The sequence below is a fragment of the Cuculus canorus genome, chromosome 2, assembly GCF_017976375.1.
Source record: "Cuculus canorus isolate bCucCan1 chromosome 2, bCucCan1.pri, whole genome shotgun sequence".
Lineage (NCBI taxonomy): Eukaryota > Metazoa > Chordata > Aves > Cuculiformes > Cuculidae > Cuculus > Cuculus canorus.
This window is the reverse complement of record NC_071402.1, coordinates 159,303,340-159,328,497: the sequence shown is the minus strand read 5'-3', so window position 1 is coordinate 159,328,497 and position 25,158 is coordinate 159,303,340. Positions and strand designations below refer to the sequence as shown.

At 43.6% G+C, this 25,158-nt stretch overlaps 1 protein-coding gene across 6 annotated transcripts in view; it reads left to right on the top strand.

Annotated features, from left to right (window-relative positions):
• Window positions 1-25,158, top strand: part of ALS2CL (ALS2 C-terminal like) — a 56,476-nt gene that overhangs the window by 23,345 nt on the left and 7,973 nt on the right. For 5 of the 6 annotated variants that reach the window (XM_054060713.1, XM_009556110.2, XM_054060714.1 and 2 more), the window contains exons 4-21: window positions 1,398-1,463; window positions 2,145-2,310; window positions 2,837-2,965; window positions 3,277-3,396; window positions 5,157-5,233; window positions 5,642-5,708; window positions 7,121-7,317; window positions 10,553-10,618; window positions 11,327-11,425; window positions 13,029-13,187; window positions 14,077-14,188; window positions 15,618-15,695; window positions 17,697-17,824; window positions 19,032-19,205; window positions 20,190-20,283; window positions 20,857-21,014; window positions 23,285-23,353; window positions 23,930-24,103. In XM_054060713.1, coding sequence (XP_053916688.1) covers window positions 1,398-1,463; window positions 2,145-2,310; window positions 2,837-2,965; window positions 3,277-3,396; window positions 5,157-5,233; window positions 5,642-5,708; window positions 7,121-7,317; window positions 10,553-10,618; window positions 11,327-11,425; window positions 13,029-13,187; window positions 14,077-14,188; window positions 15,618-15,695; window positions 17,697-17,824; window positions 19,032-19,205; window positions 20,190-20,283; window positions 20,857-21,014; window positions 23,285-23,353; window positions 23,930-24,103 — 2,133 coding nt within the window. The remainder of the gene's footprint in view (window positions 1-1,397; window positions 1,464-2,144; window positions 2,311-2,836; window positions 2,966-3,276; window positions 3,397-5,156; window positions 5,234-5,641; window positions 5,709-7,120; window positions 7,318-10,552; window positions 10,619-11,326; window positions 11,426-13,028; window positions 13,188-14,076; window positions 14,189-15,617; window positions 15,696-17,696; window positions 17,825-19,031; window positions 19,206-20,189; window positions 20,284-20,856; window positions 21,015-23,284; window positions 23,354-23,929; window positions 24,104-25,158) is intronic. The other variant, XM_054060716.1, reaches the window with a different exon arrangement.

The window sequence follows — 25,158 nt, the reverse complement described above, 5'->3', positions numbered from 1 at the left end:
ATGTAGTGTCACAAGAAAAACATACTGCCCTATTTATTGTTGTTTCTATAATTAATACCTGCTCTCTGTCTGTCTGCAACACAGTGAGTTTGGTAGACACTTTAGTTTGTAGCAGGTATAACCTGTGTGTTGTTGTCCTAGCATGAAACATGGCTTATGGACATCTGAGATGACATAGAGATCAGGCAGTGTTCAATTCTTCATTCATCACGTTGGCCATAAACCTGGCCAAGACTGCCGGATGGGCTTGTACCTCCTGTACACAGGAAGGTACACAGGAACAGGAGATGGGCATACTGGCTCCTAGACATTGCTGTTCATCTAGTCTTAGTTTTGTTGGGTGTTATGCCTGTGGTGGGAGGAGAAAAGAAGGACAGACTACTGTTTTTTACTTGGACAGCATCGTTTTAAAAAGTGAGGCACAACAAAATTTGCCTTTACCTGAATGGAGTTTGGACCAATGCGTGCTGTTCATTTGGGAAGCGATTCAGAGAATTAAAATGGGTTTGCCGTAAAAAGATGGAAACTTGTGCTGACGTTTCAGATAACACAAAGGAGAAGTTTATCTTAAGATCTCATTTCCCCTGATTTTGCAATTAAAGCCTGCTTTTGTTGGGTGTCATGCAGGAAAAAAAAAAAAAAGGAGCTGGTTCCTACCCACCTCTGCTGACTCACTCTGTGCAGTCCTGATCCTACAACGTCTCAGGCTTGTTAGAGTGATATAGGAGGAAGCAAAGCCTCTGTTCAGGGGCTTAAAAGTCACCAGTAAACACATATCCGTGAAAAATGTACTAAATGATAATTAGTCTGGGCATTATCCATGACATCTGAAAACACTGCTGAAAGAGAACAGCACTATTTGCTGACAAAATATGGCTCTATCTCCCTCTAGTGTGAGATGAGATACACTGGTGTGGGATACCTTGTCTTGAATTTACTATCAGTAATATAGAAGTGGTGCTTCAACAAGCAGAAATTCTTACATCTGAAGCTGATCTCTTAAGCTCAGCCTTTGCAGATTTGCTTTCCAGGACAGTTGCGCAAGTTTACTTCTGCTTATGATGAATGCCAGGGTGATTTTAACTTCCTATAATGATACCAATGCAAAAGTCGTCAAGGCAGTTAAACCAAGGAGTTGGCAAAGGGCAAGAAAGGGGAGTGAGCCAAGGAGAGAGGTACAGTAGCTATGTCTGTCTCTGGCTTCCTTGGAAAGGTGGACCTGACATGGCGTTTTCAAATGAGCTTAGAATCATAGTGGTTTGGGTTGAAAGGGACCAAGTTCATCTAGTGCAGCCTTCGACCTATCTTCTTCCCTCTTCACTCAAACTTTGTAGTTAATGAGCATCTCTAACTCAGCTTGTGTTTGTGTGTGTGTGTGGTTTTTTTCTTACCAACAGATATTTTGTCACTTTTGCAAACTACGTTGTAGTCCATGGCTTTGAACATGCCACAAAGAGCAAAAGGTGAGTGAGCTGAAAAATGCTTGTTGATGGGGCTGCTAGGAATACAATGATATTGGATGGGTTAAGATGCTAACTGGAGTAAGCAGCACAGAGTACTGCACCTCAGAGTGATCTCTGTTTCATGGTCCAGCTGCCTGTCCTCTGCACCAGCTATACTGGCTGCTCCTGCCATCTTCTGAGACCACAGTAGCAGCTGTTGAAAGTTGTCCTCTACAGATCTCTCTCTCTCTCTCTCTCTTTCTAGCCATGCACAACTCCTTTTGTAGGTGAAGCAGCCTGTAAATTTGGGGGTTCAGATAAGAGGTGGGGCCTGAGGAAGGATTCTGTGGGAATCTGGGAGGAAATTCCCACTGCTTGTCCCAGATGTCATCAGTATCTCATGGAGTCACCCTCTTGGTGTGCAAACCATGAAAGTCCTGCTACATTCCGTGTATCTGTGGGTGTAGTTCTTATTCACAAAGACCACTGGGACAGAGAGAGGATGGATAGAGCTTTTCTTTGCATCATTGCCTTATTTTTGTGTGGTTGATGTGCAAATATATTTGCAGTCTGTTGCTTCCTACTCTTTGAAGTGTTTCCATACCCTTTCTGAGAGTGAGGTAGAACATAGAATTTGGAAGGTAGAAGAGTGGCAATTTGAAGAAAAACTAATTAACAGACTTCTAATTCACTGTCTTGCAGTGAGGCTTGGAAGCAACATAAGACAGTGCTGAAACAATTCCTCACAGACTTCACCTCCGAGACGTCCATGTCACTGGCCTTATACATGGTTCTTCACAAACCTATTCGGGATCACATTGAGCAATACATACTGCTCCTTACCAAGCTGAATGAGGTTCTCAAAGAGGTAGTAATATTTATTTGATGTTATTTGACTGGCTTATGCTAAAATCTTATGCAAGGCTTTGTGGTAGTGCCATTGCATCCAAAGTCGGCTGGAGATAAATGATTTTCAGTGGACAGCTTGTATGATGGTAACTGGCACCAGTGGAGTGCAGCCCTCCTGACGGTCTTGAAGCAATGAACAGTGGCCACTCCAGCACAGTACAAGCTACTCATCATGCCACCCTCATTGTAAAGAATTTCTTCCTAATATCTTATCTAAATCTCCCCTATTTCAGCTTTAAAACCATCACCCCTTGTCCTATCACTGCACTCCCTGATAAAGAGCCCCTCCCCAGCTTTCCTGCAGGCCCCCTTTAAGTACTGGAAGGATGCTCTAATGTCTCCCTGGAGCCTTCTCTTCTCTAGTCTTAGCAAGCCAAACTCCTTCAGACCATCAATCTGCTGAGGCTTTTCTACAGCTGTAGCCCAGAGAGATGTCCTGCATGACCGTGCCTAAGCGTTGCTCAAGTTATGCCTTCTTTTATCAGGGCTCTGAAAAGGATGTGGTTACCAGTGCCATCAAGGAATATGTGAACCTAGAGTCTTTTATCAGCCAAGTCCTGGATGAAGCTTGTTTTACCAAGTCCTTATGGAAATCCTTGAGCTACAAATTCACAGTGAGTAATGGATGTAGAAAATGGTTTGACTGGGAGCTCTTTTGGAGGTCTTGCGTTTCTGCTTATGCATGGAGGAAATTTAATACAGATAAAGCATTTGAGGCTTGGTTTGGAAGCCAACAGAGCCGAGCAGTGTGGAAGACTTGGCAAAATCACATTGACACTGGGTACTTTAGAATTTAAGTTCTGCTGTCACCGTTGGCTTGTGCTATGAGTTCAGATAGACTCTGGAGTAGCTGCTGCCTTGATCGTATGTTGTCTCATAAATCCTGAGGTTTCCCGATACTAGAATTTTGTGGTTCCCTCTGCAGGACATGCTCTGTGTACCTGAAAGGAGGCTGCTGGAAGACAGCAAAAACCTTCCCATCTCTGCCAGCACAAATCGATCAGACCGGATCTTGCTCTTTGATGATGTCCTTGTTGTAATTCAAGTGAGTCTTCAGGTTTTCACATGGATTGGAAGGGAAGCACAGATAAATGACAGTAAAATCCAGGTTCCTTTGGTGTTGAAAATGCAGGAGAGATTGGCTGTTGGCAAAACCTTCTCAGATCCATGCACCTGTGGCTTGCACTGGAGAATAAAAGAAAGCATGATGAAGAATGAGTAAAGAACCATCCACATAACATTTTTCCCAGCAAATATGTACTATCCAGTCACCACAGGCACCCTTCTAGTAACCCAAACCCATGCCTGCATATGAACCTGTTGATTTTTGTCCTTGCTTATTCAAAAGGGCGTGATGGGTCAAAGATACGCTCGTGCATAGGACTAAATATGATCTTTCATAGTTGACTCCAATAGTGGCACGGGAGCAGAAGTTGCAGATGGTCTTGGGGCTATTTCAGTAATTTAGGGCCTGGGTGTGGGGCAGACGGGGAGTGCCTACAACCGTGGATATCTGGATGAATAATACATGTTCAAAGCTGTTCTGCAGCATGTTAACTAAGTCTGGCTTGGCTTGCTTTGACTGACTGCTCCTGTAATCTAGCATGGCTCTCTTCATGTGCACCTCTTTAGTCCAGTGCCAGCTCCTCGGGTGTCCAAACACATGACTGCCTTGTGAGCTGATAGACTTTATAGGCTCTTCCAAACATGAGTTTTTATGGTAATACTAGGTAGTTCTATGCAGCTTGCAGGGTCTAGGCCTGAGGAAATAGGGTGATGATTATCTCATCCAACTTTACATTGTAGCTGTCTTAGCACTGTAGTGATCTCGCTGTGAGCAAGTGCCCGCAGGCTCCCTTTATAGTCAGGGGAGAGAAACACGCACTGTCTGGGTGTGGTTCCTCTGACCTACCTATTTTGGATGCCAAAATTAGGATGAGTTGAATCATGTCCTCTACTCCATAGACTAGGACAAGATCACAGGGTAACCAGCTCACACAGAGATGTAGACACTACAGACATCTCTGTTCAGTCAGCGGTTGCCACCCACTATGTCTCATCTGCTGCTTTAACTGTTATTGAGCCTTGCGGACTGAGATTGAACTGGTTGGCTTGGGCTGCTAGGAGGGAATTGCTGATGAGGATTCTGGTGCTGGAAATCTGAACCTTCCTTCCTTCCCTGTTCCCCCAAATCTGGTAGATACATTAATGATTAAGTTGTGGTGAACTCCATAGTGGTAGTACATAACCTCGGTCAACCACATCCTCACAGACAGTAGCTTTGTAGTGTGAGCACCTGGACTTTAGAAAGGGAAGGAAGAGGTAATATTAATATTGAGTGCAGTCTTTACCTAATATTTCAACCATTTCAGTTTCTTCTGTTTGGTGTGACTCCTTAAATGCTGTACTTGTGGGCTGCTATGTGGCTGTGTCATCTGGAGTGCAGATCCAAGGTAGATCATAAGCAAAACTAGGGATTGCTGCGTGCCAGGGATGATTTGGGAGCGTTGCCATGCAATACGGAAGAAACTCTTGCGCAGATAAGTGGAGTCTAAGGCCAATTACTGCTAGTTGCATCCATAGAATTACAGACCATCACTTAAGTGGTAACCTAAGAACTTTCTTCCTTCTCCTACATTTTTTCAATGTCCTAGGTCTGTCATTTTAGTGTGGAATAAACCTGTGGACCACAAAAGAGGGAATTGACAGTGCTGCCAATCTTGAGCTACTGTTCAGCGGAGTGACAGAGTGGGGGCAAAGTGTGATGTTTACATCAATAACAGGAACATCTCCCTCTTGTTCCAGGGAAACAGTTTTCAGAGTTTTGATCTGAAGCTTGTGTGGGTAGATGAAAACTGCAGGGAGAAATCAGCTCCAGGACCGTAAGTGAAAAATTTCCACTTGGAGTTAAAAAAAAAAAACCAACAACCTCAAAGTGTTCAACTTGATTGTGCAACTGAGAAAATGATTCAAAGCTTTGTCCCACTTCCTTTCCACCCCGTGGGATTGGTTCTGGGCTATGGGTAATTTCAGAACCTCTCAGATTGGATCACAGAAGCTTGAACTTGCATTGCTTACATTTTCTGGCATCTTGAAATCAATAATAAAATCAAGTTTTGGCTGCAAACCTAGCGAACAAACATGACTTGACTAGCTGATATCTTTTCAGAAGGAAAAACTGACTGCGAAAGCACTGTTAGCTTTTCAAGAGGAATTGGAAGAGCAGAAACTGCTGTTTGGTTGAAGAATGTGTTTTTTTTCATAGTCTCTGTAATGTCTTTTGTTCACAGGTATGTCCTTCGCATTATAACCCCAGAAGAAACGTTCTTTCTGTCTGCGAAAGACCCGCAGATCAAGGTTAGCACTGGGCAGGGAGTTCCTCTTCCACCTGAACTGCTGTGCACCAGGTTTCGAAATAGAGGAGTGGCACAGAGGGGATGGCAGCTCTGTAGTGGGGATGGAATATTGACTGCTGAGTGGAAGCTGAAATCTTAGTATCAGGATTTTAGCTTCCTGCTCAGAAGACAGCCGAGTAGGCCCTGCACCTGCTTAAAATGCATCTGAGGCTTTTTCTCTGTGACTTTTCCATTTTTTAGGTATTTAAAGCAGAAATACAAGCAGCGTTGGGGCTTTTTTCTCCCCTCTGTGAAGCCAATACCTTATTAGAATCATAGAATCATTAGGTTGTAAAAGACCTTTAAGATCATCAAGCCCAACTGTTCCTGTCCGCTACTAAATCATATCCATGAGCACTTCATCTACCAATCTTTTAAATACCTCCAGGGAAGGTGACTCAACCACCTCCCTGGGCAGCCTGTTCTAGGGGAACTCACATGGGCAGAGATCATGGAATCATAGAATGCCAGGTTGGAAGGGACTTCAAGGATCATCTGGTTCAACCTTTTTAGGTGATCTATATTTTAAATGAGATAGCCTAGCACCCTGTCAAGCTGAGCCTTCAGTGTCCAGCGTAAAGGAATCTGCCACTCCCCTGCAGAGATTATTTCAATGTTTAACTGTTCTCATGGTGAAAAATCTTCTGGAATCCAATCAGAATCTCCCCAGGAGCAACTTATACGCATTTCCAATCGTCTTTTCTATGTGACCCCTTGTAAAAATGGAGTCTCCATCCTCTTGGCAGAAACCCTTTATGTACTGGTACATGGTAATAAGGTCTCCCCTAAGCCTCCCAAGGCTGAACAAATGCAATCCTCTCAGGTTTAGTTCGTATGGTAGGTTACCTAGTCCTCTGATCATGTTAGTGGCATGATTCTAGACCCTCTCCAGCCTATCCACATCTTTTTTTTATATAACAGGGACCAAAACTGAACACAGTACACCAGGTGTGGCCTGGCAAGTGCCATGTAGAGTGGAATAATGACTTCTTCATCTCTGCTGGTGATATCTTAGACCATTGATGGTAGATGAAAAATATCCACGTGTTGAAAGGGATCTGCCCTGAACAGCAGTGTATGCTTCAGAGCTAGGGACAGTACAGTCCCATCAACATAGTCCTCAGCCAAGGCCAACTGAAGGTGGTGAGAGTCAGCCTTAGGAGGTGTTGCGCACTGGTGCAATATCCAACCTACAGGATCCAAGATAACACTTCCTGTTGATGATGTAGATGAACCATAACTCACCAGCCCAGCCAGCTGAATGGCACAGAATTGATGGGAACCCTACAGTTTCTTGCTGCTTCTCTAGATTCATCTCTTTTTGGGAGCTATATTTCTTTCTTCACTCCAGCACTCCTCTTCCTCTGCCCTCAGGCCGTTTGGCAGTGGAAGCTGAACCAGGCTGTCCGGCAGGCACTGAACGGGAAGCGAGATTTCCCACTGTGGGGTGAGACTGGTGAAGGCAACGAACCCCCATCCTGCCGCTTCTTCACCTACGTTTTCAGGCTGGACGGCAAGTTCAAGAGTGCAACTTACGAGGGCGAGTGGCACTGGGGAAAGCCGCATGGCAAGTAAGGAACCTTTTTTGCCCTTTCCTAAGCAAGAACATGCAAGAATGACCCTGCTGTGTCTGTCTAGCATTTGCTGGATGTAGTGGATGCACAAATGGAGGTATGAGAGCCTCAGAGTGGCTGTAAACATGCAGTGATCCATCCCATGCTGAGGGCCTGGACCACAGACTCTGGCCTGGTGATCTTGGGTGTGCCAGCCTCTCCGGTTCCTGCCTCACATGTTTCCAGAGGGAAAGCTGGTATCGAGAACAGGTTCAGAGAGCAGTTGGGACACATTTGTTTGCTAATGAGGGCTTGGTCAAAACATGACTCCTGACATGGAATCTGTTGTATTGTAGATGTCCCACTAGTGATACTGGTTTGTGTAATAAATTGTAGAGGCCTAATCCTAATAACGTGGCAATGAAAACAGTGATGGTGCTGCATTGGTTTATGTCTGTAATTAGGAATTAGCCTTAAACTAATATTTAGTTTCAAGATCTCAGCCTGAGGCATAAAACCTTACCATCACGCTGACAAAAAATCCATTAACAAAAAAACGTTTGCTTGTGAGGGAGAGAAAAGTTTTGTACTGTGCTATCAAAGTAGGCTTTAATATCAAAACTATTTACAAGGGAATTTTTTAAAAAAAAGAAAGAGAAGTCAATCAATACAAAAAATGCTCAAATGTATCTCTTGGGAACTTCAGAACTGTTTGCTAAATTGTAGGATCATAGAATGATCTGAGTTAAAAGGGACCATGAAGATCATCCAGTTCATCACCCATGTAGTGAACAGGGACATCTTCAACTAAATCAGGTTGCTCAGAGCCCCATCCAACCTGACCTTAATAGTTTTTGGGGATGGGGCCTCTACCACCTCTCTGGGTGACCCATGCCAGTTTTTCACTACCCTCAGCACAGAAAATTTCTTCCTAATATCTAGTCCAAACCTCTTCTCTTTCAGTTTAAAACCATTGCCCCTTGTCCTATTGTTACAGGCTCTGCTCAAAAGCTTTTCCTCATCTTTTTTATAAGCCCCCTTTAAGTATTGAGAGGCTGCAATAAAGTCTTCTTGGATTCTTCTCTTCTCCAAGTTGAACAATCCCAACTCTCTCAGCCTCTCTTCACAGGGGAGTTGTTCCAGGCCTTTGATCATTTTTCTGACAGCCTCTGGACTTGTTCCAAAAGGTTCATGTCCTTCCTGTGCCGAGAGCTCCAGAGCTGGATGCAATATTCGACTGGTGATCTCAAGAGAGCAGAGTAGAGAGGCAACATCATCTCCCTCAACCTGATGGCCACACTTCGTTTGATGCAACCCAGGATACAGTTGGCTGAGGTTTACAGTCCAACAGAAGTTTAATAAGAGTGAGCTCTGCTAGAAGTGAATGGTCTATAAATCAAAGGTTAAATGGTCCCAACCAAAATCTCTTTGACATAGGATAGAGCACAGTCTCTGTTTTTGTGGAGAAACACAAAATGACCAACATCAGACACTAAAACAAGCTGGTTTGGAAGCTTTACACTTCCTGAGTTTTACACAGTTTGTTTGCAGTTGCTATTGAAGAAAAAAATGTGTAGAGGCTTGGTTTGAAAGAGCCTTAAAATACTGAGAATATCCAAAATTGAAAGCTTAATCCTGAATTTTCTGTGGCAGAAATTGTACCTTGCCCCAGAATAGGATGAAATAGGTATTTGGAGTAGAGCTATGCCTGAGGCTGTCCTTTTACATCACCCACACCTTGCTCAGCATCTGCACTCCTAAAAGAGATCTGAAAACCTCTGTGTGCTGACACAGAGGGACAAGCACCTTTCCTTGCTCTTTGTCTTCTCCTGTCCCAGAGTTGGAGAAATTAGGTTAATAAATACCTCTGCTCCTTCAGATTAAATGACTTGAGTGAGGCATCCCAGGAAATTTGATGCAGAAATAAGTGGCTTCAAGTGCTTGTAAATGCCTGGACTTTTAATTGCTTCATTACTCGGCAGTCTTTCCCTCTGCTGAAATTGATCTTCTGTGTGGCATGCTGCTAATATGAGGTTACAGAGCAGCAAAGCTGGCCTTGATGGCTTGTCCACCTCTGAGGGAGAGACTGGCATGGCAAAGCATGTGTGTAGAAAGCTGCAGCGGTGTGAATCAAGGCTTTTCAGCAAAAGCATCTGCATTCTTAACTGCATCAGTACTCCTGATGGCCTGGTATAGAGGACAGAGATAGTCCCACTGAGAAGTCGCGTAAGCCATCCCCGTGGCTGGAGCAGGCATTCTCTCCGGCTTGCTCTCCTTTCCTAGCATTCAGACTAGCAAAGTAAAAGGAGATGTAGTTTAAACCCACTTAAAATTAATCTGACCACTTCCCCATTTCCCTGTAAATACCAGAAGAAGAGGCTTCACTATGAGAGTGATGAGGTTGCCCAGGGAAGTTGTGGCTGCCCCATCCCTGGAGGTGTTCAAGGCCAGGTTGGATGGGGCCTTGGGCAGCCTGACCTAGTGGGAGGTGTCCCTGCCCACGGCAGAGGGGTTGGAACTAAATGACCTTTAAGGTCCCTTCCAACCCAAACTTTTCTATGATTCTTATGTAGGTGTTTAAATCAACAGCATCTGTGAAAGTCAAACAAATGCGTCATGGTTTTGGTACTGCACCATCTTCTGTTGCCTCTGGTTGGGAGCTGGCTGTGTCTGGGATGATGCAAGAATTAGTGAGTGGGAGATGTACGGGGAGGGAAATGCATTCACAACTGGGCACAGCCATGCAGTAGTACGACTATCACATTGACCATTCCAGTCTTGTTGCTGCGTTGTTAATTTGTGTAATCATTTCTACAACATCCCCACAAAACGGATGGAAAGGTGTGATCCCTTTAGGCCAGTGCTTGTCTCTTTTGTTTCATAGTGCCTGGCACAATGTGGTGTCATTATGTTGTCGATGGGGAGGTTCCATGCTGGAACTTCAGCTCGCTTAATCACATGTTGCACTGCAATTACAAAAGGATCACATGCAAGGTCCTAAATGGATGACCCAACAACTCTACAAAATGCTATCAAGATTAGGGAACTTGGAAGAGGATTCTCCTCATTTATGGCAGTGTTAAATCCTTACAGTGCAAACCAAGGTCCTGGAGATGCCTGCAGAATTTCTGTGTCTCTTCCGTAAAAAGATATTTTGATGTTAGCCATTTCTAGGTTGTACCTTGATACCTTCTGTTGCATCTGTGAATGTTGCTGGTGATCTCCTTTGTGTAATGCTTGCTTTGAATTGCAGGGGGACACTGAAATGGCACGACGGACGCAACCATGTTGGAGATTTCAAAGAGGGCTTGGAGCATGGGTAAGCCTTAAAAGCCAAGGTGTTTCTTGCTTTCAAAATAAGCTAAGAAATGGCTCTTTCTGGAGGTATAGAGATACTGGAGTCTTGTAGAGGGACTCAATTCACCCTTACAGCCCAATTAATCTGATTTATTTTAGACATCTGACTTAAGGTTGAGTAGATTATAACCTGGAGTGAGTGGATAGGGAGTGAGCACAACGACAGGTTCAGAGGCAAGCATCTCTTCAGCTGGTTGAATCTAACCCCAGATTCCTAAATCTAGGTTTAGTTATTAATGTGAAATGCCTTGAAAAAGTTAACTTGTAAATTTTTAAAAACACTCTTAAAGAGGGAATTTTCAAGGGAAAGGAACTGTACTATGAAATCCAAACATTTATTTTTATAAAACTTTCTGAAAATAAGTTTTTTAGATTTCTCATTTCTACATGAGTTCTAGAATATGTTAGATTTTTAAACAGAAAAAATGTCTTGTACTTTGTGTCAGGTAATTGTAGAGAGTGATGAGGTGTCCCCTCAGCCTCCTCTTCTCCAGGGTAAACAATCCCAGTTCTCTCAGCTGCTCCTCATAAGATTTGTTCTCCAGACCCTTCACCAGCTTTATTGTCCTTCTCTGGACACTTAGCTTGGGCATCTGGAAGGTCCTTAGTTTTTAGACTTCATCTGGTACAACCTTTTGCTATGATGACCTGTGCCATATGCATCTTGTAGGTTTGGAATATGCCTTGTCCCACGCCGATCTGAAGACCGATATGACTGCTATAAGTGTCACTGGTACGAGGGCAGGATGAGAGGCTATGGAATCTGTGAGTAAGTAAAACTCAAAGAGGGCCTCTGGGGACTTTAATATTCTAACATCACTGTGTGAACAAAGACTTCATCACAGTGTAAAACCCAGGGTAATTCAGGTGCCAGCAGCTTTTGCTTTGGAGGTGGGCAATATGACTTCTTCACAAGACCTGAGTCTTGCAAGCGTTAGAGCAGTAAGAGCTTCTCCACAAGCTATGACCATTGTAACTCCCTGAGAAAGCATTCTCTGTGCCCAAAAGGTAAGGATCTAATTTTGCATTCATGCTTGTGGTTGCGGAGCAGAGAATATGCATGGTGTGACATCAGCCATGACTTGGTGAGAACCCACTACTCACCTGGCCCTGTGCTATTTGAACTAAACCTTGTATAGAGCAGTTCCTTAATGATGAATGGGTTTGTTGGTCTGGGAGTCATAACTGCTATTCCGAACTGCTGAAGGGACCTGGTTCCCCTAGCTGGGTTTTTTAGGCTTACTCAAATTCTGAGTTTAAACTTTGAGCTTAACTGAAGAAATAGAGTCTGAAAGTTTCTTATTAACTCATCAAAACACTTCTGGAAACAGTCATTTGCACACCTGTGTCTCAAAGTGCTGCTGGGAATTTGGATGGAGCCTGGTCTATAAAGCACTATATGGTGAGCACATGGTGGTGTCCCAGCCTTACGCACCGTCTACCTCCCATTTAGAAAGACAGAAATGGCAGCGGAGGCCTGCTCAGGAAGTTGTAGGTATAAACTAGTTCCATTTTCAGCCTGCAGGGCCACCTTGCTTTCTTTATTTAGTAGTGAGTGCAACAGCATCCTTGTCTTTGCTTAGGTCACACATGGCTTGTGGCCAAATGGATTGGCCAATGTGAAGACTGAACTGCCCATTGTTACTGCACATACTTACACGTGCTTTGACTGAGCCAACTGCGGCAGAGGAAAGGACACAGGCCAGCTTGCCAGCTGCTTACTGTGGGATAGGCTATCTTCCCTCCTACAATCTGCTTGTTGTGCTTCTTATTGATGAATCAAACTCAGAGTACAGGGCATGGAGAAATGTCTAGGGAACTTGGAACCAACTGAGCGGTGCTGTGATAGTGTCTCTGGTGTCAAATGTGAGAGCATGCTGATAATTATAGATGACAGCTCTGCTTAGTGTAAGTGCTTTCTCTGTTGTAGCAGTGAAGATCTGCTGGCCAGTATAGATGAAGCTAAGAGGAACTCTTCCCAGGGGGATGAGCCCAGGAGAAGGGGTGGTTGGCAGGTGTAGAAAGGTGAAGGCAGGTTTGGCTTCCTGCTTGATCCTATCTACTCCCACTCTGGATTTATCAGTGGTCACTGTAGCGTGGATGATGACAAAGACTGAGTGATGACTTCCAGGACAATTGAAGCCAAAGTGTTGCACTCCTGGATAATGTTGAAAGCTGACTGTGGAGTGAATATTTTGGGTGTGCATATTCCTAACAGTGAACAACTACAGGCTCTATCAATCAAACAAGATCAATCATTCATCCGTTTGGAATATTTAGGAGGCAGGTGATCCTAATCTACTAACTCCCCTGGCTTCCTCCTTCAATAGTAGCTATCAAATCGTCACAGTCTTCTGTCTCTCTCCTTGCAGGTATGGGAATGATATGGTCTACAAAGGTTACTTTAAAAACAATGTGCGTCAAGGGTTTGGGATACTGGAGAACCACTCAGCTGAGCATCCATTTAAGTACACAGGACAATGGGAGAATGACAAGAAGAACGGATATGGAGTCTGGGAAGACAAAGATAGGTAAAGGTGGTATAGATCAGGGCCGGCTTTAGGTGCCTGATAGTTTTTTTGTTTTAATCTGTTGGCAGGGGAAAACCCTCATGTTTTGATGAGGGGGGACTTTGGGGATGGATGGGAGATGTATTTGAGCTGTGCTATAAGTATTGAACTCCTGAGGAAGCAGTACATGAATTGAGTTTGTACAGTACGTCTGATATTTGTGCTGCATACAGTATTATATCAGGTAAAATTTGCCTCAGTAAGTAGTACATCAAGTTGACTAAGTTCTAATAAAACATGGAAAAATATAGAATCAGAGATTCATAGAATCATTAAGGTTGGAAAAGACCTCTAAGAGCAACAACTCCATTGTCATCAGCCCAACACCACTGTGACTACTAAACCTTGTCATGATGTGCCACATCTACAGGGTTTTTAACATCACCTGGGAAAGAGACTCCACCACTTCCCTGGGTGGCCTGTGTCAATGTCTGACCACTCTTTCAGTAAACAATTTTTTCCTAATATCCAATCTAAACTACCCCGGCACAACTTGCGGCCATTTCTTTCATCCTATCACTTGTTACTTAGGAGAAGGGACCAACACCCACCTCACCACAACCTTCTTTCAGGTAATTGTAGAGAAGAATGAGGTCTCCCCTCAGCTTCTTCTTCTCCAGGCTAAACAATCCCAGTTCCCTCAGCTTCTCTTCAAGACTTGTTCCTAAACTCTTCCCCAGCTTTGTGGCCCTCCTCTGGATGCGCTCTAGCCCCTGAAGGTCTTTCCTGTACTGAGAGGCCCAAAAGTGAACACAGGATTTAAAGTTCAGCCTCATCAGCACTGAATATAGTGGCACAATCACTTCCCTGCTCCTGGAGGCTATATAATCTGTTTTCTGTTGCATTCTAGAGGGGAGAGATACATAGGGACATGGCTCGATGATCACAAACATGGACAAGGCATTGTAGTAACTCAGTCGGGTGTCTGCTATCAAAGAATATTTCATGCTGATAAAATGGTGGTGAGTATCCATTTTCAGTGAACTTTCTATATCGGTAGGGCATGGAATTCCCCGTGGAGGGGAAGATTAATGTTTCACTTCATAATCAGTCTTTGAAGGAAAATAGAAAGCAAGACAACTTAAACATTGATATTTGACAACAATAATACTTTTGAAGAACAAGGCCTAGATGAAATCTTGTTTCTTATCATCTTCCTGAGGTGCAGGTAGGAATTAGAAAAGCTAATGGATTTATAGAATCATAGAATTTTTTGAGTTGTAAGGGACCTTAAAGAACATCCAGTTTCAACTTGTTCATGTTAAGATGTGTTATAGGTCTGGCTCTTTGACTGACTATAAGCTCAGAATTATAGCCCAGAACTCATACATTAAGTGCTGTGCAGTTATATATGAGACTAAATCTATCTTTGAGACTGTTGAGGCTTTACCTTTCCAGTGTGAGCTTGCCTATGACAAACTGGCTGACCGGCTCATTGAAAGTTTAGATGTTGTCGGGGAAAGCAAAAAGGATTGGCATCACTAAGGCTGGCTTGGAAATAAAAGCATTTCTTCTCATGAAAAATACGCACTTAAAAAAACAAACAACCCCTTCCCCACTCACCAAATTAGAACAAAATGTTTAGCATGGAAACTTGGTCGAAAGGGCTTTTCATAAAAGCTCCATCTGCAAGGAACCAAAATAAAGCTCTCTTTTGGTCTGCCAGCTGCCAAAGGCTCCTTTAACTTCACAAGGCTTCCGGGTGGGGAGCAGTCACTTCAGTTTTCCTAGTGGAAAATTGGTAAAGCCAAGAAGCTTCCCTTGGAAACCTTTTATTTTTGCCAGAAAGGGTGCTTTCCATCAAGAAAACCATTCCAGCGGAAAATGTGTTACAGCTCTAAAAGTGACCGCATTTTCTGGTTGGTATGGGTACGTATAAACCTTCAGACCCAAACCACGGGCTAAGCCCTGACAAGAAGAATCTTTCTTCATTGATATAAATTATCCTGCCTGTTCAACACAACAAAGCTAATTCTAAGTAGCAGCCACTTCCCTCTTAATCGTCTTGCAAAGCATGACACAATTGGCTGCAATCACCTAAAGGTCATAGGATTGGGAAGGCCATGAATTTGACTTATTTGGCAATTCTTGGTGGCTGCTCTTAGATGAGGAACTTGCCTTTTGTTCCGTGTTCTAGAGTAATAAACGTAGTAACTCTGTTTAAATCCTCCTGACTACTCAGTATTTCTCCTCTATGCTGTGATGCCTAAAAGTTTATCTCTAGAGCACCTCTTTGCTTTTCTCTCGAGCTTTGCAACAACATATTGGGCTTTCAAAAGGCTTCGCCAATCTGCAGCCCATAAATAGTTCAAGCTAGTGGCTGGTTATAGTTGAACTTGAGCAATTAGGAAGTTAATGTCACAAATTCACAACTTCTTCTTTCAAATGAAGGGTTCTGGGATTCTGCTCTTGGAAGATGACTCTGTGTATGAAGGCAACTTCACGGAAGATCTAATGTTTGTTGGAAAGGTGAGCACTTTCTTCATCTCAGCCTTCCTATACAGTTGCTTGTTTGTAGAAAGACTAATGGATTCATAGAATGGTTTGGGTTGCAAAGGACCTTAAAGGTCCTCTAAGTCCAACCCCGTGGCAAAGGGAAGGGACACCTTCCACTACATTAAGTTGCTCAAAACCCGTCCAAAAAAATTCTTCCTGATCTTCAAAGATTAATCTTCAAAGTTCATATCCACCTCTTCCCCTTCCCCCAGTCCCCTAGAAAATAACACTTTCCTGTTCTTTTCCTGTTAGGAGTCTCATTCACAGAAGGAAGGCTGAAGCTGAGAGACTTCAGGAAGCTGGGAGCTTTGTGCATTGTTTTGGTTTTTACTGTGTGGTTTACGTTGAAGGTTTTGGGTTTTTATATTTGTTGGACAATTTTGTCTCTGCTTTGCAGCTGCAGTTGAGATATTATTGTGTCCTTAGAACAAGTGTTTCAGCTTTTGTAGTGGTTGGTAACACAGGAAACACTGTATGAAACAAAAGGACTTGAAGTACAAGCACTGTGCTGATGTAACAGATGTTTACGTAGCTGAGGGATCGTGGAAGCTTAATTTTGCAATCTGGATGCTGCACTGACAAGTTCAACATTTTGCGGTTGATCTTTAACAGAAATATCTGGTCAAAATATTCACAATGTGTCCTGTTGCATGGAAAACTAGTCCTCCAGCTTGTTACAGAAATCTGAATCTGACAGGAAATGGGTGGTTAGATCAGACTGGGTGGACCTCAAGATGGTAAGGATTGCAGACGAACCCTATCGTTTACTGACTTGCAATGGGAAGAAGAGTTTGTCATGATCTTCTTACAAGTCTCTTGAGGAGCAGCAGAGGGACCTGGGATTGTTTAGCCTAGAGAAAAGGACGCTGAAGGGAGAACCGTCTACACCCACCTGAAAGGTTGTAATGAAATGGGTATTGCTCTCCCAAGTAACAAGTGATAAGGCAAGAAGAAATGGCCTCAAGGTATATCAGGGCAAGTTCAGATTAGATACCAGGAAAAAGTTCTTCAGTGAAAAGGTTCTCAGGCACTGGCAGAGACTGCCCAGGGAGGTGGTAGAGTCCCTACACCCTGGGGGTGTTGAAAAGATGGGTAGATGAGGTGTTCAGGGATATGGTTTTGTCATGGGCAGGTATGGTTGGACTTCATGATATCAAAGGGCTTTTCCAACCAAATGGAATGGTTCCAATTCTATGGTTCTCCAGCCAGAAGACCTAGTGTAGATTTTGCGGAGACCAATTCTGTTGCTTAGATAAAGCTTCCTGCAGAACTAGTGTTTACTTTGAGTGGTTAGTCTGAAGTATTCTGTTCTTTATCTAAAGATGGTGTGAATCCTACTTTAGCGATGAGGATATCAGGCTTGTATTGAAAGCCAGACTAGTTACAATATTGTTTGGCTTTGGAATTGATTTAATTAAAACTTCTAAGTTTGAGTCAAGCTACTACGCATCTTCTGTATTTGCCTCAGAGAATTTAAGGTTTTTCTTGGTAGCAGCAAAATTTTGGAAGTGTTTATGGTGAATATCATATGATTACCCCTGCTTGTGAGGTCAAACTTGCTTATGTTTTTAACAAGCAGAGGAAAAACAGAAGAGAAATTGAAGTTTCATGTGTTCACACTAGGTTAGAAATAGCTGTTGTCAAATTTAAGCCAGAAAATTTTATAACTGATGGAAGATAATTGGGTATTTGAAAAGCATAATGCAAATGTCTTACTCTGATTATAGCAGTCTTTCCCCTCCAGAATCCTATGCCTGCCATTCAATAGCAAAGACATTGTTTTCTCCAGTAACTGTCACCTTAATGACACCATTGGTTTGGATGCTGAAAATGTGCACCTTTGTGCTGGAAGTTGTTCTTAGTCGCTGTTTCTGGAGCTGGCTCTGTTGAAAAGAGAATTTGAGATCTTGGTCCAGCTTATTTCCTCTCACTAATGAGATCTTGGCAGAATAACCCTTTATTTCTCTGCTGCAGGGAAAGCTGTCCTTTGCCAATGGCTTCACTTTGGAGGGAACATTTACTAACAAATCTGGCCAAGGCCTTCAGACTCATGGCATTCTGAACACATCGAATGAGCAGCTGGATGAGAGGATAACCAAAGCGTGAGTAACAACAGCTGACTTCTTGGGTCATGGCTTGTATTTTGACTTTACTTAGAGGCGTATTGGATCAATCCCAACAGGGATCAAGGAAGTTCTTACCTGAAAGAGTTATCTTCCAGTTCTTAAAGGGGGCCTACAAGAAAGTTGGGGAGGGACTTTTTATCAGGGAATGCAGGGGTGGAAAAAAGGGGAATGGTTTTAAGCTGAAAGAGAGGAGATTTAGATTAGATATTAGGACAAAATATTTTGTTATGAGGGAGGTGAAGCACTGGAACAGTTTGCCTAGAGAAGTCATGGCTGCCCCATCCCTGGAGGTCTTCAAGACCAGGTTGGATGAGGCTATGAGCAACCTGGTCCAGTGGGAGTTGTCTCTGCCCATGGCAGAGGAGTTGGAACCGGATGATTTTTAAGGGCCCTTCCAACCCAAACCGTTCTATGATTCTGTGAAGATCTCAAGATCTTAAATTGCATAGTGGTCTATGTGGAGGAAAGCTATGGGGCCAGGATTAGAGCTTCACAGGGTGCTGCTGGTGGTTTGGCAGGCAATGATGCGAGTGAAAGGCAGGAATAACTGAGCTGAAGCTATCAGGACGCATCTTTTGGTACAGACTCTTATACTCAGGGCTGAACCCTGCGAACGGATGCTCTGGTTGCCAGGCTGGATTCCCTGGGTTCAGCCAAATGAGGGAGTCCCAATGCAAAACACAGCTGCCTGTTCTCTGAGGGGAAATCTTCTCACAAAACCCAGTTAAACTTCCTCTTCTTTCCTCCTCAAAACATTTCCAGTCCATCAGAATATCTGTGTTGTAGAAACAGCTCCCGTTTCCTGTGCTTTTCAGACAGAAATAACTACTGGTAGTTGCTCAACTGCCTTCTTGCTTTCAGTGTTCCCTGCAGGCTTTCAGTTGAAATAAATAGTCTAGAAACTTCCATAAGTGGAGCAGAAATCCTGTGATCAATTTCAGGAAGAAATTCAGATTATTGATGTTCTATACACCAGGAGTTTTTCTTCACCCAAAGCACTTTTTTTCCAGGACAATAGAATTGAGTTGCTTTGAATTGCCAGTTAGGCGCTGCTGTGCTTCTCTGCTCTCATAATTCTTGTGTTAATATCTGATTCTGATTAACCTCCCATATTTGAAGGTGAAGTCTGTGAAGTCATTGAGGAGGGACACAGGAAAGCCTAATGCTGTGTTATGTTTTGTAGTCAGTTGGGCCTCGAGGAGTTCCCAGTAGAGAAGAGATGGAAGGGAATCTATGACCAGTTCCTGGAGTTTATCCATTCTGGCTGCAAAGAAGAAACAGAGGAGTCTTTCATGGGGTTCCACATACAAACAAGCAAGGAGCTGCGGAAATCTCAGGAGTACCTCTTCTGCCAAAGGTATGAGTGTTACACGCCTTCATTGCAATAGAGGAGCCCATTTGGATAGATGTTTACATTAGGATCTACCTTGTGTTAAAGTTATGAGCTCAGGCATTATTCAGCTATTCCTCCTCATGAGACGGGAGGACGAATTTTAAGCCTGAATTTACAGTTGAGACTGATTCTTGTAAGTGAAAATTTGGATGGGACTCATTTGACTGAATGAAAGCATCTGCATGTGATCCAGTCATCTCTGCCTCCTCTCGTGTTTGAGGGAGTCCTAGCTGGTATCATAGGATCATTAAGGTTGGAAAAGACCTCTAAAATCATCAAGTCTAACCGCCAGCCCAATACCACTGTGCATACTCAATCATGTCTCATAGTGCCATGTCCACGCATTTTTTTGAACCCTTCCAGGGAAGGAGAGTCCACTACTTCCCTTGGCAGCCTGTGCCAATGTTTGGCCACTTTCTCAGTGAAGAATTTTTTCCTAATATCCAATCTAAACCCCTCCTGGTGCAACGTGAGGCCATTTCCTGTCATCCTATCGCTTTTTACTTGGGAGAAGAGACCAGCACTCACCTCACTACAACCTCCTATCAGGTAATTGTAGAGAGTGATGAGGTCTCCCCTTGGCCTCCCCTTCTCCAGGCTAAACAATCCCAATTCCCTTAGCTGCTTCTCGTAAGACTTGTTCTCCAGCCCCTACTGAATGCTATGCATCAGCTGAGCAAACTCATCTGCCCTTGTGAAAATATCTAAAATAGATTAGACCAGCATATGCAGGATGCAACCAAGGCTGGTTGTAAGGGAGCCAAAGGTGGTGAATTTAGATCATTGCAGGTGGTTTAAACCAGTGGAGCAATTCCACTGAAACGGGTAGAGAAAAACCCATTTGTTCCAATAGTCTCATTGCCCCCTTAGTGTCTGCCTGCAATACCAATTGGCATTTATCCTAGGGCTTCACTGTGTGCTCATCCTTCCTCACCTCTCATTTTCCAGGGGGACTGAGGATGTATCCTGGAAGATAGAAGATATTCTTGAAGAACTCGTCCAGCACCAGGGGCAGAAGTCACTACAGAGTTATTTAGAGAAGGTAAAGTTTAAAACCATGATGATCCACACCTGTCCACCAGACATGGACAGAGCTTGTAGCAACTTTCTGTTACTTTCTGGCAGCATATATAACATTGCTAGTGACTTCAAGGGTGTTCTCTTGATTGTGTGAATACCTATGCTTGTGAAGACTGATATCCTTTGTGCTTTTTGGATGCTCATTTTGTGTACAGCTGTACAGGCCAGGAAGCGATGATAAAGCTTCACTCTTCATTCTCAAACTGTGTCAGGGAATAGCCAGCTGCTGGAAGTGATTTATCAACTTCCATGCCCTTTTGGTGGTTGTTTTCTCCTCAGACAACCTTTCCTTGAAGCACCCTCTGCCCTCTTTTGACACAGCAAATCTCATCAGTACAGCAATCGTACTAAGCATTTCCCTCCTGATAGTGGGTGGAGAATAGGCTTGTGGCAGCAAAAATAGACCAAAATTATAGTTGATTACCTCCAGGCTTGTTCTCCTTTGCTGACAAGAGAAGGTTGGATGGCTTTTCAATGTTATTTTCTACTATGGCAAGGGCTGACTTGTACAATTTAATATTCCTCTGTCATGCAGGCATTGAAGTCTTCCCTGCACCCACTGGGAAAGCTGCTGAAGGCCTTGATGATAGCTTTTCAGGCAACATATTCTGGGATTGGGGCCAACAGACACTTGCTGACTATGGCACAAGAGGAAGTCAAGTACTACGCAAAGAAAATATGGGAGTTTTACCAGTAAGTCAAGCACACTGAGTCCTTTCAATGGTTATCAGCATAGAGAGATTGTAGAGTGGACCATTGGGGTAATTTTTTCAGGTGACAGGACTGCTTTATTTCACAGCACGTCTTTTAGAAGAGTTGCTTCAGGATGATGCTAGATAAAGACATACTTGCAATAGTTAAGGTCATATGGACCTAGGAAACCTTTATTATTGCTCAGTACATGACTTACGGGCTTAAATGCGACTAAATCTCCCTGAGCTGTAGCAGCTTGGTGAGCTGTTACCCATGGTAGATTGGTTTGGATTGGAAGAGACCATGAAGGTCAACTAGTTCAACTCCCCTGCAGGGAACAGGGACATCTTCAACTGGACCAGGTTGCTCAGAGCCCCATCAAACCTGACACGGAATGTTTTCTGGGATGGGGTTTCTACCACCTCTCTGAGCAACCTGTGCCAGTGTTTCACCACCCTCAGTGTAAAATGTCTTCTTAATATCTAGCCTAAATTTCATTTAGGCAAGCAGAAATATGAGCAAGAAACCTTAATAAGTAATGAAGACTGCAAAGCACATCAGAGCACACAATGGTAGTGTTTGATATCTATGTCTGAATGAAAAATAGCTTAATCTTAACATGCCTCAACTCAACAAGAGTTAAGAACTTGTGGTGTAAGCGCATTGTTGAGGCTTGGCTGGTGTGAGTAGGGACTCTAAAATGAGGTGGATCAGTTGTGTGGTTTTGCCCATGCATAATTAAGGACTGGATCAAAGGCATGATTGGGGTCCTGTTGCTGTTTGAATATCTTTTAGAAGATACAAGAAATGCCACAGTAGGCAGAGGTGGGGACCTTTGCCTCTAGCTGCGATCAAGGTGGTATTACCTTAAAAATAAGAGGTTGGATAAAAGCTTTGCTGTTATCAGTGTAGTCTTATGTGAGGAACGCTGCCAGCTCTGTGATGAGGGGTTGTCTATCCCAGAGCAGTCTGAGAAAAATAGCACAGCAGTTGGGAACAAGTCACATATGATTCAGTTCAAACTGCAGTATGATTTTGTCACTTGGCATAGCAGAGGGTTCAAGCTGTGTTTGTGAACAGTACAACAGGGCTGATGACGTGAAAGTTAGTTCCTGTGAAGGTGTTTCAGAGCTCAGTGCATGCCTTGGAAAGCTTGCTTCATGTCTCAAGACCTTTCAGATATGTAGTGTGGAGAGGGAGACTCACCTTGTTCTCCTCTGCCCCTGGCTACAAGTCTCCTAGACTGATACTTCTACACCAGAAAAGGCAACTTCTCTCTAATCCCTATTTTAAGATTATGAAGTTTTCACTTGGAAATATCAAGGGAATCCCAAGCTACTTTTTCAGAGTAGAGCATGAACATCCTTCAATGTTCATAGACAGCTTAGAGAATTGGTTGGTATGACGAGTCCCAAAACCTTGAGTGGGAATAAAAGGAGATGGTGCTCAAAGCAGACCACACTTAGGATCTCACCTGGAGCGCTGCATTCAGTTCTGGAGTCCTCAGCAGAGGAAGGGCGTGGATCTGTTAGAGTCCAGAGGAGGACCACAAAGATGATCAGAGGGCTGGAGCACCTCTGCTGTGAGGACAGGCTGAGAGAGTTGGGATTGTTCAGCCTGGAGAAGAGAAGGCTTCAGGGAGACCTTAGAGCAGCCCTCCGGTACTTAAAAGGGGACTACAGGAAACCTGGGAAGGACTCTTTATCAGGAAGTGCTGATTTAGGATGAGGGGAATGGCTTTATGCTGAAAGAAGGGAGATTGAGGTGAGATTTTAGGAAGAAATTTTTTCCTGTGAGGGTGGTGAGGCACTGGCACAGGCTGCCCAGAGAAGTCATGGATTGCCCCATCTGTGGAGGTGACCAAGACCAGGCTGGATGAGGCTTTGAGCAACCTGACCCAGTGGAGAGTGTCTCTGCCCATGGCAGGGGAGTTGGAACTGGATGATCTTTAAGGTTCCTTCCAACCCAAATGATTCTATGATCTCCAGGGACAGCTCTATTCTTCAGTAGCTATGGAGATTTTTTTAAACACTTATTAAATCCCAACAGCTTCTGCTGGTAATGGAGAAAGCCCTCATACTGTGAAACTTGAATAATGGAACAACGCTGCAAGGATTACAGAGCTTTACTGTTACCCCAATTGATTCTGGGACAGAGCATCACTTGGGGTATCAATTGTTATTCACAAGTAAGCTCCTCACTTGTGAATAACAAATTGCCATTAAAAAAAGGACAGAGGGAATTAAACCTTGGTTTTGCTTCTTTGCTAGGGGTTTGCTCCATCTGGCACTGGAACAGAAAGGCCAACTGCCTGCGAAATTTGTGGATGGAGATACAAGGTATGTGTCACCACAACGCAAACCATTCTATGATTCTGTGTTTCTAGAATAAGAAGGTAGCAATAATTCTGAGAGATCCAGATTTAGGAGCTTTGGGGGTGGGAAGAAACATCTTTATTTAGCTATCCCCATTTGGTCTAGATTTCTCTTTGCTGTAATCTGTAGCCCATCCCATGAGCTGAACGAAATGGATTGGTGGAGTAACAGTTGGAAAACAGGTTTATCTAAGTTTCTTTGGTCCTTCTTCCTTAAGAAACAAGTGCTCTACTGAAACAGATCAGTAAGAACACTTAGAGATAGGTCTCTGGTGCTCCAGGTTTCTTCCAGTGACTAAGGAGATGTTGTGGAGAAACAGTACCCTTCTCCTGTCCTACAGCATAAGATGCACTTGCATCTTCAGCATGAGTGTCATATAGGTTGCTACTGTTCAGCTGTGATGTTGAACTCAAAGGTAGAGGAAAGATGAGAGAACATGGAAAACACCTTGCAGTCTCAGAAGCCGCCTCTTCCATTGTGTCCTGTGTGCCTCAAGATAAGTCTCACTTCATGACTCTGTATTGCTTTTCTTCACTGCAGTGATGAGAAAGCATGCAGTGTGGTCCTGCCACTGATCTTGCCCTGCTTCTACCCTGAGCTTTTCATGCTCTACATGCTATATCATGAAAGAGAAGATGACCTGTACTGCCAAGGGATTGTGGACCTAAGTCTGTTTCCTGACATCAAGCTGCTAGAGTTTCTGGATGTGCAGAAGTAAGTGACATTTTTTTCACCTCAGGATGCAGCCCCATGATACCAGCTGGGAAGGTAGCACCCAAGGAAAGCTCTGATGGCACTGGAGGAAAGGACACACAACCTGTTCCTGGGTCCATCATGAGCTGTAGCGCCAAAGTTTTCCGTGGTATGGTGGTGGAAGTCCAGTCACAGAATGCCTGCAATAGCCTGGAACAACATTGACTAGTGGAAAGATGCTGTTTTATATGTTGATTTTCATTTTCCTTTAGCAAAAATCCTGTTTTCTAGCTCACCTAACAAATGATTTGTTCAAACTCAGAAATAATCAGATAGTGTTTATAAACGTGTCTCAGAGCTGTAGCCCAACAAAGGGTACTTCCTGTAACAGTGTGGCCACATGGTCTCAATACAAGAGAATTACTGTGGAGCCAGATGTTTTCTCCACCCATTCCTGCAGCTAGATCATAGAATCATTAAGGTTGGAAAAGACCTCTAAGATCACAAAGTCTAACCATCAGCCCAACACCACTGTGCCTGCTAAACCATGTCCCCAAGTGCCACGTCTACACCTTTCTTTTAAACCCCTACAGAAAGGGACACTTCACCACTGCCCTGGGCAGTCTGTTCCAATGCTTCACCACTCTTTCAGTAAAGACGTTTTTGCTGATATCCAATCTAAACCTCCCCTGATATAACTATCACTTGTTACTCGCGAGAAGAGACCAACACCCACCTCAGTACAACCTCCTTTCAGGTAAATGTAAAAAGCAATGTTTTCCCTCAGCCTCCTCTTCTTCAGACTAGACAGTTCCAGTTCCCTCAGCTGTTCCTTGTAAGACTTATTCTCCAGACCCCGAAGAATCCATCTTGGGAATGAACTATGAGAACCAAGACTCAAGAGGCATGTGAGCTTTTCTAACACAGCATCATCTGCACCTCAGGGACTTAAGCAGGGCAGTAGTGGACTTGGAGACTCAATTTGGCAATTTGATTCAGTCTAGACTCACAATTGAATGTAAAAGTGCCAGAACTTTCCACCAGTTTTTACAGGAATGTCTGTGAGTAAAATGAAC